At 44.7% G+C, this 18,705-nt stretch overlaps 1 protein-coding gene across 7 annotated transcripts; it reads left to right on the top strand.

The window, feature by feature from the left end:
• Positions 1–10,758: 10,758 nt before the first annotated feature.
• Positions 10,759–18,097, top strand: LOC134622654 (zinc finger protein 277-like). Of its 7 annotated transcripts, none has more exons than XR_010093049.1 (11): positions 10,759–10,817; positions 11,340–11,535; positions 11,816–11,904; positions 12,018–12,100; positions 12,339–12,430; positions 13,142–13,252; positions 13,336–13,468; positions 13,599–13,666; positions 14,313–14,854; positions 15,847–15,925; positions 17,075–17,104. XR_010093049.1 is itself a non-coding variant. In XM_063468043.1 (10 exons), exons 1-10 carry the CDS (start codon positions 10,790–10,792, stop codon positions 17,129–17,131), a joined length of 936 nt encoding a protein of 311 aa, XP_063324113.1. In that variant the 5' UTR covers positions 10,759–10,789; the 3' UTR covers positions 17,132–18,097. The 7 variants fall into 7 exon arrangements, 4 of the variants coding, with proteins under 4 accessions (XP_063324113.1, XP_063324114.1, XP_063324115.1 ...); XR_010093050.1 differs by having other exon boundaries at positions 14,313–14,652; positions 17,075–17,098; XR_010093051.1 differs by lacking the exon at positions 17,075–17,104 and having other exon boundaries at positions 14,313–14,608.
• The last annotated feature ends 608 nt before the right edge of the window (positions 18,098–18,705 follow it).

Below are 18,705 nucleotides of genomic sequence, written 5' to 3' on the forward strand. Positions count from 1 at the left end.
TCTTAAAATTTGACACCAAGCAAAAATTCTTCAAACATTTAGAGACTGAGTGGAGTTCTAGATAAACATAATGTAGCAAACCGCATAAGGATGGAGCGTTGGAATCGATAAGATGGTAAAGTAACACGCAGTAACATGTTGACCATGTTGATTATGTTTATTCCAGTGTGCAGAGATTGACTAATCTGACCGGGAAATGTTATAAAATGGATTGTCAGAACAGTCGGCGTTAAAGTCACTTTTGACAGTCCAGACTAAGATGGCGTTGGACATCTTAAGGTGTGACCAAGGTGTGGTTTGGCTTGTTGTATGTATATTTCAAGATGATACGGCTCTGGATGGACCAGTTACCAGGGCATGGAAGGATGACAGACTTATTAAATGAGGAGAAGGAATTTTCTGGGATTGAAGATCCTGTGGGTGAGCGGTTAACTAAAAGCATGCATAAAATAAAAGCTATCATTCTGTTATTGATTGGTAATAGATTGATAATTGGCCACATTTACAGCTGTATTGACTTGTTATAGACTCAGCCTACTTGATGTTGAAGAACTGTAATTAACAGATTGAAGATAGTGACATTAAGGGAAGAATATGCAGTGTCACACTATCAGGTGCCAGTGGCGGTAGGGCTCAGTGATGAATCAGCCGAGCTGGATTCATGGCTGAATCAAGACATAGATTCCCCTGCTGTGGTCAGTGAGGGAAAAACAGTGGGAAATAAAGTTTTTTTAAAAAAAGGGGCATTTTTATATGTGAAATTCATATTAATACAGGTTTTGTTTCTAGGCAATTCTGCGGACGCAGGCTCTGGGCGGTGCCAGGAGTTGAACAGATCTAACATGACAATTAAATTGATTTCATTCCCTAACACAGCATGACAAGACTGGAGCAACGACACTGGAGAGGAGAATTTCTGATACTTTCTGAGATAAGATGTCACTAACCTTTTAATTTTCTACCTCCGATGAATTGACACATGGGAGTGTGTCAAAAAGGGGGGGAAGTTGAATTTTAACATCAAACAATGGTTTATGAACATTTTATGACTTTATTTGTGTGTTTAATAATTTAGGTATAAAACTTAAGCTTATAATGACCCAAAGGATCCCAGACTTGTCTAGAGAACCAGTGAGAAGCATAAATCATTGTTTTCATGTTTAAGTATTAATGATTGAAATAAACTGAATAGCGTTTAGAAGATAACCTGCCTGTGTTCACAAGAAGCTGAGTACCACACTGGAGAGGAAACCCTGGGACGGTAGGCTGAAGGAAACACATGATTTTTGTGAAAAGGGGGGCAAATGTTAGAAGTAAAAATGGTTAATTTGTTTTTGATGTCTTTTATTAAAATGAGTGGTTTTAATAATTTTCATACAGACATTGCAAACGTGCTCATGATGAGTTGGCGCTCAATCTTTTGAAGGTCATAAGCTTCGTTCGGCGTGATGTCCGGACTGAAATGCTCTTTCTTGTTTTGCACCAGAAAGAAGAAACCAGCGGATGTCGAACTAAACAACAGCAGCACGTTTAAGCTTGATCAGCTGTTGTTAATATTAATTTCTAGTATCAGCTGATGTTTGCTGGAGCCACAGCTGTAAAGCTGCTGGTCATGATGTCGGTTTGGATATGTGGTGAGAGGGAAACATGAAGATGACACCAGGAGATGTCCTTACTGAATCATCAGAGCTGAACAGGTGATGGAGAAACAGGTTTACCTTTTAGGTGCCATGGATGAGTTGAAGGGAAGTTATGAACTGTTTCTGAGAGACAAATAACACCAGGATCCTTTTCTAAGTAGCTGACAGCTGGTAACCGTGCAGGGGCGGATCTATCAAAGTGTTGCCAGGGGGCCAGGTAGGGCAGTAACAGGGAGAGGGGGGCACAAAGAAATACTTTCTTTCTTATTCTCATTTAAAATGTCTGGCTGTTATTAAATAATTATCTGAAGCTTACAACCAAAGTTTTTATCTGACATAAAATGTATAGAAATCATACATATACCAACAAGACTGTACATCACTGTCACAACTAGGGATGGGTATCGTTTAGGTTTTATCCGATACCAGTACCAAACCGGTACTTTTGAAACGGTGCCGGTGCTTAAACGGTGCTCGAACCAGTGCTTAAAGAATGGAGAACACACACTTTGTCCAAAAACCTCTCATGTTCAGCTGTTTTTTTTGTAAAAAGATAACAATGTTAGCCTTTTCTGCAGCTATAGGGGATTTATGGCATCACTCTTGGCTGGAAGCAGTGCTTAAACAATGGAATAAAACACAAACTTGTCCAAAAACCTCTCATGTTTAGCTGTTTTTTTTGTAAAAAGATAACAATGTTAGCCTTTTCTGCAGCTATAGGGGATTTATGGCATCACTCTTGGCTGGAAGCAGTGCTTAAACAATGGAATAAAACACAAACTTGTCCAAAAACCTCTCATGTTTAGCTGTTTTTTTTGTAAAAAGATAACAATGTTAGCCTTTTCTGCAGCTATGGGGGATTTATGGCATCACTCTTGGCTGGAAGCAGTGCTTAAACAATGGAAAAAAACACAAACTTCTCCAAAAACCTCTCATGTTTAGCTGTTTCCCACTTTTTCTTTGGTCATTTTAGCCTTTTTGGCCAGGGTGAAAGGAGCATCTGCCATCAAACAAGAAGACAGCTGCATGTAGTTACTCGTAGTTACGAGGGTGTTTGCTAGTTCACCTTACGTGCATTAATTTAATAACGTGGTTAGCCTACTCAACGTAAATTACACACGAACAACATGAAGCTACTCACGCAGAGAAGAACGGCTGCTGCTGCCATCATCATCCTCATCATTTCTGCCACACTGGCAGGGCTAGGGGCCACGAGTCTCCTCTTCGGGTTCTTGGGGGATGTTGCTAACTCCGGGACCGATAACAGGCACCACACCCGCAGTAGATGTGCACGACGTGAGGTCTCGCAGCAAGCTATCAAATACGGTGCATTTCTCGGCTTTTAACAAAATGCTATACGTCACCAGGTGTTTCATCAGATTGGAGGTGTTCCCTCCTTTGCACAGTATCACCTTAAAGCACTCGTTGCAGGCTGCTGAGTTTGCATCTTTTGCTGTGAAGTACAGCCAGACTTTGACCGCTTCGCTTTGGGCATTTTTAATCTGTAGCTCTGCTCTAAAAGAACGTACGTACCTGGGCCCGCCTACTACGCTTGCAAAGGTAAAATGATTGGCTAGAATCCAAAGTGTATGACATCTCAGTAAAAAAAAGCACCGAAATAAAGCACCGAAATGTGCGCTGCTTTTCGGTCTGGTTACTACCGTTTGTGTCAGAACCATAATGGCACCGGATACCGGTACCCATCCCTAGTCACAACAGCATTTGTTTTCATTCAAAGGCTTTATGGCTTTAATACCTGGTGGGCCGGTCTCTAGTCAAAATGCCCGGGCCGATTTTTTTGTCCCAGTCCAGCCCTGGGCACGACACGCAGTGAATTAATCTGAGAAGGTGCATTAAAAACTAAAAGGCCGGGCCAGCGGTGCACATCGCAAATCAGCTCGCATACACAAATTAGTTGTGCCACTTCTTAATGACGGTATCTTAGCTAACAACCCCAACTACCAGACTCAACTTGTAATTGGCTAAAAATCACTTAGCCTACCGGTGAGAGGGACGTTGTTAGCTTTCCACATTCCGACACTTCAAAAGCTTCAGGAGCTTTCCGCTCAGCGCAGCATCAGCACCGCGGAAATACACGGATACATCCAATGCGTTTTTGGGACTTTCAGGTGTATGGACCAATGTTTTAGTTTCTGATCAAACCAGAAAGCTTTAATGAGCAGCTGGATTTGTCTCGCATTAACTGGCTGAGTTAATGCATGAGCAAAACGTTAGAGCACTTATGCAAATATGTGATGTCTTGATAAATCGAGCAGATATTACAAGTTTACACAGCACCATTCTCGCATGAAAATATCTTAAAAGTTTATTCTGTGACTGTTGTGGAAGTTTTTCCACTTAAATAAAGCCTGCAGACGAGCGGTGAGCGGTAGCTAACATTCTTTAATTCAAACACACAAAGACATACAAACAAGCTTGTGAAGAGCCTGCATGTCCGCGGGGCAGGGACAGCAGAGTCTCACTGAGAGTAGTGTGGCTCTCACTTAAATACCTTCTCCAGGAACAAAAGGCAGTACACAGATGTTTCACACCTTAAGATTCACCATTCCCTGGAAGAGACAAAAGACTCTTCCTGTGGAGTTGTCTGCTTCCCCCAACTTCCTAACTAGACCCCCACCATTTGTCTTACAGTATGGGTGTCAGACATGTTAAAATCCAGTGGCACCAAGGCATTACAATAAAATAATGTGATTAATACATAAGTGAAAGAAATTCCTATACAATCCCACCCTTTGATTCTCAAATCAAGAATCACATTAAAACCAGAATTTCTTTCCCGACATTCTGTATATTACATCAACATTATTTTACACTTAGAGTTTCACACTGTGTATCCTCACTGCACTGTTCTCCCACCACCCTTTGTTCATCTTTAATCTTCCCCCCAATCTAAGCTCTCACATGCTAATGGCAACAACAATGATACAGAGGAAAGGTCTTCTCCAGAGTGTCAAAGTATTTTGCATGGCAAAGTGAAAAAGCATTAGATGGTCATTCTCAGTTCCTGTCATGGCTCCTGGTGTCTGTGCCATTTACAGAGTTGTAATTCCAACGCTGATCTCCCTCTGTGCTGTCACCTTTGGAGCTTGGCATGCTCTCTCCATCCCTCGATTTCCATTCCAACGCGGCTGTAGATTTAAGGCAGAGCACGTCGTACACCTTAGTTGTCTTCCTCAACGTCAACGTAGAAACTTTCCATTTCATTTTAAGATTTTGCTGTTCAAAATCTCCTCGTGACAATCTTTTGGAAGCCCAGTGGTGCAGCCCACTGTCGTTTGTCTGCTGTCCTGCAGATGATCCCTGCTTCTCACTGGTCCTGTTGAAGCGTTCTGTCCCGGTCGTGGTCTGTATCCACGTCAATCCTTCCATATCCCTCATGTCACGTTCTCTGCAATTTAAAAATGAAAGCTTCCACGGAAAACCCTCTTTTGCCCTATGTCAGCTTAGCACAATTAGACATGCACAATGAAGTTGTGCATTGTCTCTTAAAAAATTCCCAGGGATTCTCCCCTGAAGTAGCTTCACTCCAGGCCCTGTCGTAAGAAAACATTAGCCAGTGGTGTGTCCTGCTGTAAATCATGTGATTAGATCATATGATTAACCTTTGCTGTGGAAAAATAGATGTTAGCGCAGCGCATCTGTATGCACACTTTCCCACAGTGACCTCTGTACTGTAAACAATACAAGGTCATGAATAACACACTGCTGGTAAATTCAAAGACACAGAAAGTGGCGATTAAAAGGTTAAGTCAGCACGGCCCAAAAGCCCATGCAACCTTTTGCTGTCACCTTTCTGCTCCTGTAAAAAGAAACATACATACATCCACCCTTTTGTCAGGTCAAGGTGGAGGTGCAATCTTGCATACTGGTGTCAAGTCAGTCAAGCTTTTGTCAGTCCAGTCAGTCCCCATTTTTTATTTGCTGACAGTAGAACCTCTCGTGACGCAATAAGTTTCTACTGCCAGCAATGACGTCATTTCAAAAAAGGAAAATAATTTAGACTGGATTACATCGCTGAATCCTTTTTGGCAGGGACTTGTTTTCTGATTGTCCCAAATAAGTGGCTTTCTCCCGAGCCCATTTTAATTTTTTGGAGAAACTCACTTGCGATTGTTCAACATGTTGTGTAGCGCTTTTGATTCCGATCTTGTAGGCCTGCTTCAACAGAGAAAATTGCCAAACAAAAATCTCAGTGCACTGTTAAAAATCAAAAAACATGAAGGCCTCTTTTTAGAAGTTGTCTAAGCATACTCTCTCAGAATTATAGATCAAAACAAAACTAATTGGTAGGTTAAAAGTGGTACCAAAAGAAAATGCAAAGAAAATGCATCAGCCAAGTAAATCCCCAAAACTTTCATCCACCAGTCACACCTCACACAACAATATTCTATTAGATAATGAGTTTTGTTTTCTCCCATGTACCCAGATGTGTGTTATGATAAGACCTCCCCCACACATCAGAAACAAGAAACTCAATAATCTATTAGTCCCCACTCATCTGACCCCCCTGCAGCATTCTGTTCACCCCTGCAATAATTCAATCATGCTTCCCCAAAATAATACTAGTTCACTAGTCTATGTATCACTTCTTAACCCACTAAGTGAACCGGACAAGATGATGGTAACAGAAATGCATGCTTAAAATGCTATTTGGTCTTCATGAGCTTCATTGCATGTGTGTTTGTGTTAGTAGGATTAATGCATTTTCCTGTTTGTGTAATTTTTTGTGTACCTCTCCTCTTTGCGGTGCTCCAGACACTTTTCAATTCTCCACGCAAGGCAGTCGTTTTTTCTTCCCAGTTTCCTAAACCCAAGTTTCATTTCCCACACTAAAACAGCCATGTTCTCCCCTGCTCCTTCCACTGTGGTCTCATCTCATCTCTCCCCCTTGCAGCAGTCCAGTGAGAGTCAGTTGTCTTTCAGCTTTGTCCTGTGTTCTCCACTGTCTCATCTTGCCATTTTGCTCCAAGGGTGGCAAATGTCCAACTCAGGCAGTCTTTTCAAAAGTCCATTCACACACAGTGAAGTTGCAGCTCGTTGGAAATGCACATCCATCCATCCAGTCATGATGATGCCATTTTTCTCCTTGCTGTCGCTGTCTTGCACAGCTGCTGCTGGACCTTTTCTTCACTGCTCAGGATACTGCTGTGAGCTCTTGAGATCCATCTCGTTGTTCTGGGACTGCATTTCTTGTCTTCAGGGAGAGATTCTTGGAGCTTGTGTTCTCAGGGTGACAAAGACATGGAAGTTAAGCTGTAAAGCAATTCAGCCAGAACTTAGCTTGAGTGTTTCTAATGGTGTTGACCTATAATTTTTCCCGACTGCTGAACGTGGAAAATTGATCCGGGTCTGCTCTTCACCTGCAAGTGACACACTGAGACATTTTGATCATTAAACAGAAAACCTTTTCCTTAATTTCATTGCTTATTTTTTATCAACAATTTGCTAAAAAAAAAATGTCTTGCGTGTCCACACTAGGGGAGCTGGTAGCCTGCAGTACCACCATCTCCCGATAGTTGGAAACAACAACTTTTACGCACATTTCTACACTCCTCTCTTTTTTTTTTTTTTTTTTTTTTCCTTGTTGTGTTCCCCATTTTCAACATTTTGAACCCCATTTTTCACTGTTTTTTTTGTTTGTTTGTTTTACACACACAACAACTTTTCCCACACATCCATTCTCTGCAATCTTGCACACCACACATTTACTCAGTTCTTACCATACAGTCACACTTTGAGTTTTGTCCCTGGCCGCCTGGTGGAAGGCCTGCCGCTTTACTGGATCCAGTTTCCCATTACTACACGAGGCGTCCCCCATGAGGTCCCTTGCCTTCTACGGACCAAGGAACGAACACCGCCACTCTGCGCACTGTAGTACGCAGAAATGGTCCCCGACAGTGTACCCGAACCGCCGTTCCTGTGGCGTACTTGGACCGAACACAGGTCTGGGCCGGCTTCTCCCCAACTGCGTGTTCAAACCACTGTCCTTGTGATGAGCCGTTCCCAACACAAGCCTGGGGTCTCAAACCACCAGGATTTTCCCGACAGTGTACCCGAGTCGCTGTCCCTGTGACGTACTTTGACCGAACACAGGTCTGGGCCGGCTTCTCCCCAACAGCGCACTCGAACCAATGTCCTTGTGATGGACCGTACCCAATCACAAGCCTGGGGTCTCAAACCGCCAGGATTTTCCCTCCGGAGACTCGAACTCCGGAGTCGGCCAGCGTTCCCCCCCTCGGCCATACAAAAAACTCTCCATGACTGTATACAAGTTAGCTACAACTCACCCATCTGCAGGAGTCCCCCCAAAGTTGATGGTCTCGGTGGTGACTGAAACACACGGCTCCGTGACTCCTCCATTTCCTTTGCTTCAACAGCTGGTAGGACAAAGGTACCTTTTCCCTCAGGGGTGATCAGCCCGTACACGGAAGCGTTGTTCAGCGACCACACGGACCACCCTGCTCGCAGCGCCATTCTGTTGTGGAAGTTTTTCCACTTAAATAAAGCCTGCAGACGAGCGGTGAGCGGTAGCTAACATTCTTTAATCCAGACACACAAAGACAACAGACAACCAAGCTTGGTGGAGAGCCTGCAGGTGACCACGGGGCAGGGTCAGCAGAGTCTCACTGAGAGTAGTGTGGCTCTCACTTAAATACCTTCTCCAGGAACAAAAGGCAGTACACAGATGTTTCACACCTTAAGATTCACCATTCCCTGGAAGAGACAAAAGACTCTTCCTGTGGAGTTGTCTGCTTCCCCCAACTTCCTAACTAGACCCCCACCATTTGTCTTACAGTATGGGTGTCAGACATGTTAAAATCCAGTGGCACCAAGGCATTACAATAAAATAATGTGATTAATACATAAGTGAAAGAAATTCCTATACAGTGACCCAGAAAGAGTAATATTTCAAACTCTGCCACTCTGTGTTCCTCCGTCACTGCCTCGTTTGAGTTTTGGACGAAATGGATTCTGGGATATTGCATTTCGTCATTTCGAGCTGATTGGAGACCAAAACAGCCAATCAGATTTTTTTGCATCCAAGTCTGTGATTGGCTGGTTTTGTGGCACAAATATAACGCTGTACAGAAAGAGTTGAGCGCGCACGGGCAGAAATGTTGAGAGCGCGAGCAACACATTGCGAGCGAGCGCAAATGCAAAAACTGAGCGAGAGGGGCTGCTGTTGTGTGTGTGTGTGGATAATAGCAAACACTGAAATACATTTTTGCACGCAGCAATGAATTTTGTTCACTCAAATTTAGCTTTTCTTCGCTCAAAATAAATTTCTCCTCAAAATGCAACACTTGCGCCTGCAAATTTTTTTTACGTGAGCTCAAATTTTTTTTACATGCGCTCAGAATAGTGGCACAAAAATAACGCCATAGCCGTGAAGGGCTCTATTCGACTGGTCAAATGCGTAAAGGGGTTTCTTTGATTGGCAAATTCTTTAAAGCATGTGTGTAAACATTTTAAGGTACCCAATTATCGCAGTTTACGCCGTCTTTTGCAATGGGCCCATCGCACAGGCTGATATTGCGATGACAATAAATTTTCGATTTATTGTGCAGGCCTAGTACACAGCTGACAGCTCTATTTGACAACTGTTAGAATTCATATTATGGAAAGAACCAATCAGCGAAGGAAACAACAGTCTGTACTTACTTTAAGAACTGAAGGTCAGTCAGTCCAGGAAATTGCAAAAACTTCACAAAAACCATAAAGCGCTACGAAGAAACTGGCTCACACGAGGACCGCCCCAGGAAAGCAAGACCCAGAGTCCCCTCTGCTGCTGAGGATACATTCATCCACCAGCCTCAGAAATCACAAGTTAACAGCTACTCAGATTAATGCCACATAGAGCTCCAGTAACAGACACATCTCTACATCAGCTGTTCAGAGGAGACTGTGTGAATCAGGCCTTTATGGTCAAATAGCAAGCAGAAGAGATTAGTTTGGGCCAAGAAACACAAGGAATGGACATTAGACCATCTGTGCTTTGGTGTGATGAGTCCAAATTTGAGATCTTTGGTTCCACAAAGGTGAACGATGGTCTCTACATGCATGGTTCCCACCATGAAGCATGGAGAAGGAGTGTCTGGTAGTGTGTGCGCCAGTGAACATGAACTTTTAAAACTCAAAATATTTTTTTATATACTGGTTCAAAGTGTTTGTGAAACACTTTGTTTTTTATGCTCGACTAAAAAACTGCAGTCACAAAGACTGACTCTGAGCACTTTTCGGTGATTACAGAGTCATAATAACGTGTCATATATGAGATTATCACCATGGCATGACATCACATCATGTATGTATTTGCAATATTAAAAAAAAAACAGCTGACAGTGTGTTTTCATATTTTCATTCTGTGCTTAAAGGGAGAAAGGTTTATTATTTATGCAGTATTGCTGTCATTGATTTTATCTATAGTTTGTTTTTGTTTTTTTGAGAATAACAGCACCAAACCTGAGAGTGAGTCAGACTGCAGGATGAACACTGAGCTGTTTGTGCCCCCCAGTGGTCTTTGACCACAACGTGCTTCCAGTGAATTCCTGAATCCAAGCTGGATGATGAGCTGTGTGTCATCAGCAGCCACTCCAGCTTAAAACTGACTTCACGTATAAAACTTGGACATTTATTTAAGAATTTGCACCATATCCAGCCTTCTTGTGCCCCCCTGTACAGAAACTCAAATGTTATTTTCAGACTTTTACTTTAGGAAACCTTACACCTGTACACATGGTACACATTCACAAATAACGTTTCCTTTCAAAATCTGTAATAGAGGGGAGGACACATATGCTAATGTAATGTTAATAAATGGGGATTTATGAACACTAAACTTTCATGTTCAGAGAACACTCTCAGGTATATCTTGAGGATCTGAGTGTTCATGTGATTTATATTATTTGCTATATATATGCAACAGCGTCCAATGTTACATGTTAGTCAACTTCATTCACATTAATTAACCTTCAGCTTTCGAAACCTAAGTTTTCATATTTCCTTGAACCACTTAAATGCACCTTTTCTAATTCGTGTTTTACCGGGGGTCCGCGAAGGCGCTTCGTTGGCATTTTACGGCCTCCGATTGGTTCGATTTGTGTTATTTGCACCACGTGACACCAGACATGGCCGCCAGCGAGCCGAGTAAAGACGGTAAGTGTGACTTTTTAAACGTGTCCGCGGCTATAATGCTGATATCTGGTGGTCTGCGTGCAAAGGTTTGGGTGTCGGTGACTCTCCGAGTCTGTGGGAATTCACAATCAGCAGAAAAAAGGCTAACAAAATCAGAAAAGCAGGCGGGAAACCGCCCGGCTAAGCTAGCAGGCTAGGAAATAGCTGGGCTGCTAACTCTGATTATACAGCAATCTCTATATTCAGTCAGTACACTCAGTCTGACAGCTGTGAAGTTTATTCAGGATTTAACAGCGTGTAAAGTCTGAGCTCGACTAATGAGTTATTTAATTAATTAATTAATTTTTTTAACTTTTAGATCATAGTTTTGTCCCCACGGGTGATGAAAAAATAATTGTATACAGACAGATTTTTGTAGATCAGGGAGAAATGCTTCTTCATGCCAGGCTGTACATTCTCGCTTCCACTTGGTTTTGACTCACCTGGTCTGGAGTAGAGTGTGTGTGTGGTATATAAGGTGTAGTCTCTCTTCTGCTTTCTCAGGTAAGGACACCATTCTGGAGCCGCTGTGTTTCCCCGATCAGCCGGCTGACACCTCCAGCCCTCCCGGTGTTCAATGTCCCGGCTCCGAGCCGCTGGTCTGCCTGCTCTGCTCTGAGTCCGTCCCACCGCCGCAGAAAGACGTCCTCCTCAGACACCCGCTGATGGAGCACAAGCTTGTCATCGCAGACGTCCCAAAGTACGAGCCACACATGCTCCGGCTCACTCGTTTAACTCTCGGGAACACGTTTGGATGTTTTTAGCATTTGGAACTCGATCATTTCACCAAAGACTTACTGTAATTATTTGGGGTGATGGGGGGAAACCCTTACCTTACAAGTATACATATATACAACAAGTCCAGCATGTCCACGCCTGTTAGTGCGCTGCTTTTATGAACCGTGACAAAGTGTTTCTGTGCGCCGGTAAACCTGGCTGTGAGTCGGTTGCGGTTTTTACTGACGAGTTTCCTCCATCAGGTACTTGCTGTACTGGAAGGGCAGATTCCTCGAGCAGCCGGTCACAGATTTCTGCAGCGTCATCAAAACCAACTCCACGGGCCCAGTCGGTGAGTTCACTCAAACCCACAGAGGACCTGACCTTTCAAAGTGAACCACATACACTTCCTCCAGCTCTGATTAATGACTCATTAAAAACTCTTCTTCCTCGCTGACCTGACAGAGAAGCAGGAGGACTACTTCCTGCTGTGTGACGTCCTTCCAGAAGACAGAGTCCTCCGAGAGAAGCTGCAGCAGAAACGACTGGTGAGGAGACGTGACACTCGGAGCATCCTGAGTGAATCTTGTGCTGCTGGAAGTTTCGTTTCTTTTAAACTTTATTTTGAGGCAAAGTCTGAAAATCAGGAAAAATCAGAAAAATTGCAGATTTAAGTGATGATTTTACACGCTTTGTGTCGTTGTAACCTCTGCACTTTAAATATCTGAGCACTCTGAGGTAGTTTTCTGAAGAATTCCTCTGAGCTCTTCTTCTGTGCTCCCACAGGAGGAGGTCCTGGAGCAGCAGCAGAAGGAGCGAGACGACAGCAGCTTCCATCGTCTCTGCATGTTCTGCAGCGAAGAGTTCACGGGAAACCGGTAAAGCGCCGCAGGATTCCCATCAGTCCTGGAAACCTCACGTGTGTTAGATTAGAGTAGACAGAAGGTAGAGCTTCCTGAAATCATGTGACTAGAAGCTTCTTTGCTTCCTGTAGTCATCCTCTTATGATCCAACCCCCAAAAAGCTGCTTTGATGCATAATTCCATAAACATCATTCAGTGACATGTCTGAGCCTGAACCAAGAAGCTGATCTGAGACCAGTGCAGCTCCTCATCCTTCTTCCTGTTCTACTAAGGGTCAGGTCTCAGACCTGTGCAGGTGTGCGCTGGTTCATGAATGGCATGAAGGTGTGACTGGCTCCTCACTGGTGTTTACCACAGTTCTTGTGTGGATCTGTGTCTTTACCTCCAGTTAAGCTTCCATCCATCCATTTTCAGTCACTGTGTTGGTTCGCAGATGCTCGGCCTCCCTCTGCACAGCCACCACCTCCAGCTCCTTGTGGGAGGACGCCGAGAGACATAACCCGTGTCCGCTCCGGGTCTCCTCACATTTGGACATGCAGCGGCCCATGGCGAGAGAGGCTGCTTCCCTCTGTCTGCCACTATGGGCACGCTGTATGGATCTTGAAGTCTTGTACAAATGGGAACTTCTGGACGAAGCCCAAAGGACTGCAGCGCAGTGCTAACAGTGATGATGTCAGCTGATGTTTTCTTTTGTTTATTAAAAATGGCTCCACGTGCTGTTTCCAGGTCGTCTCTGCTGAACCACATGGCCATAGAGCATTCCTTCAGCATCGGACTGCCGGACAACATCGTCTACTGCAGCGAGTTCCTCGACACGCTGCAGGACAAACTGGACAGGTACGCTAATCGTTGCTTTTTATTCACAGCGTTAACTTTTGTTTTGTTTCGCCCGCCTTTTCATTTTGCTCCCCTCGCTTCAGTCTGCAGTGTCTGTACTGCGAGAAAACGTTTCGAGATAAAACCACGCTGAAGGATCACCCGAGGAAAAAAGCTCACCGCCACATCAACGCCAAAAACCACGAGTACGACCGCTTCTCCGTCATCAACTACCTGGTAAAACCCAGCGACACACTCGCCACACGCTTCCACGTCAGGATAAACGAAGCAGTTCTGTAGAAGCAAACGCGCTACCTGAATGTATTGTTCCGATTCTGATTTTAAAGCGTCCCTCCTGTCCTGTCAGGAACTGGGAAAAACGTGGGAGGAGGTGCAAAGCAAAGATGACCGTGAGCTGGCGGATGATGAGGATGAGTAAGTATCCTCTGTGAGGACGGCATTAACTAAAGTGTCCTGATTCATATCATACAGACTGCTCTGTGTCGTGTTAAAGGCAAAAACCGGGCTGGGCTGCACTTGCGTGTAATACCAGTTTTTACCACCAGATGGTGCAGTTACTGGGTGTAACGTTTATTTTAAACCAACACGACATCACCAGTCTGAGCACGCTTGATCTCGAGAGCTAACCAGGTGCTGAACCAGGTGCTGTGAGCTCGGGGTAGCTGTGGATCAGGAGGTACAGCGAAAGGTTGGAGGTTTGATCCCCGGCTCGATCCCAAATACTGACCCTTGGGTTGTCCTTCCTGAGAATATTCTTATTTACTGTGTCAGCCTGGATGCAAAAGTTTAAATCAAGTCCACTTCCTACTCCTCCTCTGATCCTGTGTGAATGCTTTCAGTCTGCTCGTTTCATCTCCGTATCGTCATGGGAGCGCAAAACTGTCTGTCTGTGGTAAAAGAATGACAAAACCTGCAAGGCGTGCCATTTTATGTGCAGAATATGCTATTTTAGGTCAGACACGCCCAGAGCTCTGTTTCCTTCAGCCCCGTTTGTCACTCTAGTCCGTTTATAACCAGGGTTGTGTTTTGTGTCTGTCATCCCTACTATGTGGTGCTGGAGTCCCTTCCTCTCCTGCTCCCTGAAGGCCTGACAGAAGCTCTGGATGTGCTTGTCCATCTTCTGGGCGTGGCGGCCCAGGAACTCCCTGACGTCCTCCAGGCTCCTCAGGCTGTAAGAAGACGGCGTGCTGACCTCGGACAGGCTCGGGTCCACCTCCATGGGTCTGGAGACGCACAGGATGCTGTAGCTTTGCTCCCGGTCGTTGTAGAAGGTCTCCTCGAACAGGATGGGGATCGACACTGGAGCCGGGAACCCGCATCCCAGCAGGACCTGCCTGTCCTGGATCCGGACCTCCTGTAACACACCCAGAGAAAAAGAAGCTATTAAACAGCCTCTTTTTGTATGTAAAAGTAGGACAGCGGTGCATTTAAACTCAGCCTCTGGCAACAATGAGCAGCACAGACTGGCTTGTGTTGAAGACAGACCTTCCCGACCGCAGTCTTATAACCGTCCTCCACGGGCTGCAGCACATAGCTGTCGAAGTGAGAGTCCGAGTAGCTGCTGAGGGTCAAACTTCCACAGCACGGCACCAGAACCTGCAGGTTCAAAGCCACACGCAGCGTATTCAATTTATGAACCACAGGTCTGATCTGTGTTAGGAAGCAGAAAATAGGATCAAATGGTACAAAGAGTGGAGTCTTCACTCTATTAACTGTGGTTAGGTGGACGTACGAAGATGATGAACAGCACTGAAAAAGGCTCTTGGACTCTAACTCACTTACGCTTTTAAAATAGTAGAAGATGTTATCGTGAAGTATAATGCACTTCGGTGTGTAGTGGGAGTATTAAAATTTTAGTATTAAGATTTTAGAGCCGAGGCTCCACAGTGTTTGCAGGTTTGTGTTTAACCCTCTCTGCAAATTCAGGTATCCGATGGTCTGAAAATAGCGCAGAAACACTGAAATTAAACAGGCGTCATTTGTTTTTAAGTGTGGCATCACCATGGCTGTGTGACATCACCATGGCTGTGTGACATCACCATGGCTGTGTGGCATCACCATGGCTGTGTGGCATCACCATGGCTGTGTGACATCACCATGGCTGTGTGACATCACCATGGCTGTGTGGCATCACCATGGCTGTGTGTGACATCACATGGCTGTGTGACATCACCATGGCTGTGTGACATCACCATGTCTGTGTGTGACATCACATGGCTGTGTGACATCACCATGGCTGTGTGACATCACCATGGCTGTGTGTGACATCACCATGTCTGTGTGACATCACCATGGCTGTGTGACATCACCATGGCTGTGTGACATCACCATGGCTGTGTGTGAATGCAGGTAGATGCTGTCAGCCCTGCAGTGTGTTCATACACTCGCTGACAACGTTTGTAGCAGAGGAGGACGGGGTAATACCTGGTGCTGAAGGTTACCCCAAACCAAGCTGACCTCTCCTCCCATGATTCACAGCTGGAAAGGGATCCTCTGAGCCCGCCCACCTCACCCCTCTGAGCCTGCAGCTGCTTTTAATGAGTGGCGTGTGCGAGCCTGTCTGTTTCAGTTCTGACATCCTGTCTTTGTTTCAGGCCTCTCGTCCTCTGCCATCGTCGCCAGTCAGCAAGCGTCCGCCCCGTCCATGTACCTGCCCGCACGGAGGTGAGAACGGTAAGACACACACACACAGGAAGTGTTTTAGTTTTTTGCTATTGCTCTTTCTTGCTCCTTTTTTTTTTTTTAACACACCAAAAACTCACAATTAATAAAAAGCAGTTATGTGTGAGTAATGCGCAGGTGCTCATCACATCCATGAACATGCTTGGACTTCTGTGCCGCTCCTCTCCACCTGTACTGAAATTCACCTGCCCTGCTTCAGGTGTCTCAGTGCAGCAGCTCCACCTACTGGTCAGAGCAGTGAATCTCAGTGTAAAAAAACCAGAGTTACTGAACAGGACGGCCGTTTATCAATGCCCGTTCTCGGTGAGTACGTACCCGCCGAGAACGCGAGCACGGACTCGTGGGCCGTTTCTCAATTCTCAAGTACGCGAGCACGGACTCGTGATTTGTACAGTCGGAACACCAGCGTACGTGATGATGTCACAGGTCCGGAGTTTTTACTGCCGTCCCCTCTTAATTTAACTGTGAGTAACATGTTATGAAGCTTAACTTTAATCACAGCCAAACCGGTTTACTCAGGAACAAATAAAACACTGAAATAAACCAAACATTAACATTTAGAAGTGATCTAAGTGACTTATATATCATTGTTAACCTCAGTAGTGAAACCTCTATTAATAAAAATAGTGTACATGTACATACGTGTACATACCTTAATAAAAACAAGCAGGTGAGATGTTAGAACGCTTTTATTTCTATTCTAGTGGACACTCAATACTATAGACAGCTGCTGGAGTTTCTTTAACCTGAGTAGTGAGAAGTCCGCGAGCGGTTTGGGAGGGGGTTGGAAACGATGTGCCGGGAGTCTGCTGTTGAGTTTTGGACGAAATGCATTCTGGGATATTTAGCTGTCCCAAGTCTACACCGATGCATGCTCGATAAAACGGGCGGATCGAGAACACATCCGGGACTTTTTCGCGTTCTCGGCGTGATGCGTACTTTGAATTGGAACAGTACTTGGTCTCCGACTGATGACGTATCACGAGTACACGAGAACGCAAGTACGCACAAGTACGCATATTGATAAACGCCCGACATCAACCTCCTCATCATCATCACCTCCTTCTTCTTCTTTGTTTTAATTTCAAACCATTCCCTGGTAAAATCTTCTGACCCGTGATCTCCTCTCACTTTCCACAGGCACACCTGATTGGCCAGCCTCTACGCCTCTCCGAGTCATGTGACTGGATCACGTGAAGAAGCGTTTCTGTTTCCATGACATCAGTTCTGTGGTGTTCTGTGTATGTTTGATATCTCTGCCTGGACGTCCAGCCAACTGCTACGACCCTCGCTGGACCGGATCCTGGTCCCATTGGGGTTTGCTGGTTTTGGGCGGTCCCGTTGGCCAACAGGTGCTGCTGGGATGCAAGTGGGCAGAGCTCACAGTGATGTACCTGCAGGGACGACTGGGTGACCTCTGACCTCTTTCAGAAGGACGGGCTCAGCTCCGGATGACATCACACCATTACCTGGATGCATCTCAGCTTCACGTGAAATAAAGAGAACACTGGATGAAGGAGGGCCGGCCAATCAGAGGGCAGTATTCAGACTGCTTCCTTGTACTGACTGAGTGACAGGCTCCTCCTCCTCAGTGTGTAGCTGTAAACGTGCTCAGTGTGTGAGCGTGTGATGGTGTGTGTGTGTGTGTGTGTGTAAGTAAATACTGTACAGAGGCATTATTTTAAAGAGCCTGTTGGATGATGTTGGATTTCCTACTCTTCTTTTTGTCTGGTAGTCTCTGCCTCTGTTTTTCTACTGTTGTTGATCTGATATTAAACCTGTAGCTGGTGGAGTAGCGCTCGAGCTCAGTGTCCCCATTTATTCCCTGAAAACACCAGAGAGAAGCTGATGTTGTGAAACGTCTTCAGGTCCTGGGATGATGGGAGGCAGGAGGGATTCGCTCAGATTCTTCTTTCAAAACAAAAAGCTTGCAGACTCTGGTTTCATTGTGTAGAATAAAATATTTCCTGGTTTAAAAACGTAAAAAACAAATGGAGAAATGTGCTTATGGATGTGGATCCATATATTATTCACTTTATTCAGTAATATGTGGCCTCGTTAATAAAGAACTGACCTGCCTAATGTACTGCAAAGCACATGCACATATAATTCAGGATCACTGTAACCTCAGTGGCTTTTAATAAACTTTATTTTGGAGTTTCATATTTTGATTTAGATTTTTCTAGCCATTCACATTCATTTAATGTGATAAATTAAGTTTTGGGCTTGTGTGGCACTATGATATAGATGAGTACATGAACATTTTATGAGTACATTTTATTTTTATGCTTTAAGTCACTTTCTTTTGGGGAAAACTACCGTTAATGTCTGTAATATAAGTTCCGCCAGCAGAGGGCGCTCGGTGTCTTACGCATCAGTAGCCGACACCTCGCTAGAAGAAGAGTGGTGCCGAGCTGGCGCACAGAGTAGTTCTTGTTACCTGCTGTGTGCCTGTTTTTACAGGTAAGCTGGGTTACAAATAATACATATGTGATGGACAACAGTAGCAATCGAAATGTAAAAGCTAGAGAGCCAATTCACGAGTTTAAGGGTTGATAACAATGAATCACCACCAGCTGTTGCTAAAAGCACCTTTGTTAGATAGCAAAGTATTTACAAACTAGATAGCGAAAATTTCATTTCGATGGGGAATGGGGAAAAATGGGGTCTTTTTTTGGGAATTTTGGGAAAACCATGCGACGAATCCCTACCAAGAGTCATAATAATAAGAATAATAAAGCTGTCGAATAGTAATAAGTGTGCCATTACAT

The sequence above is a fragment of the Pelmatolapia mariae genome, unplaced genomic scaffold, assembly GCF_036321145.2.
Source record: "Pelmatolapia mariae isolate MD_Pm_ZW unplaced genomic scaffold, Pm_UMD_F_2 NODE_ptg000117l+_length_54715_cov_1, whole genome shotgun sequence".
In the NCBI taxonomy this organism is placed as follows: domain Eukaryota; kingdom Metazoa; phylum Chordata; class Actinopteri; order Cichliformes; family Cichlidae; genus Pelmatolapia; species Pelmatolapia mariae.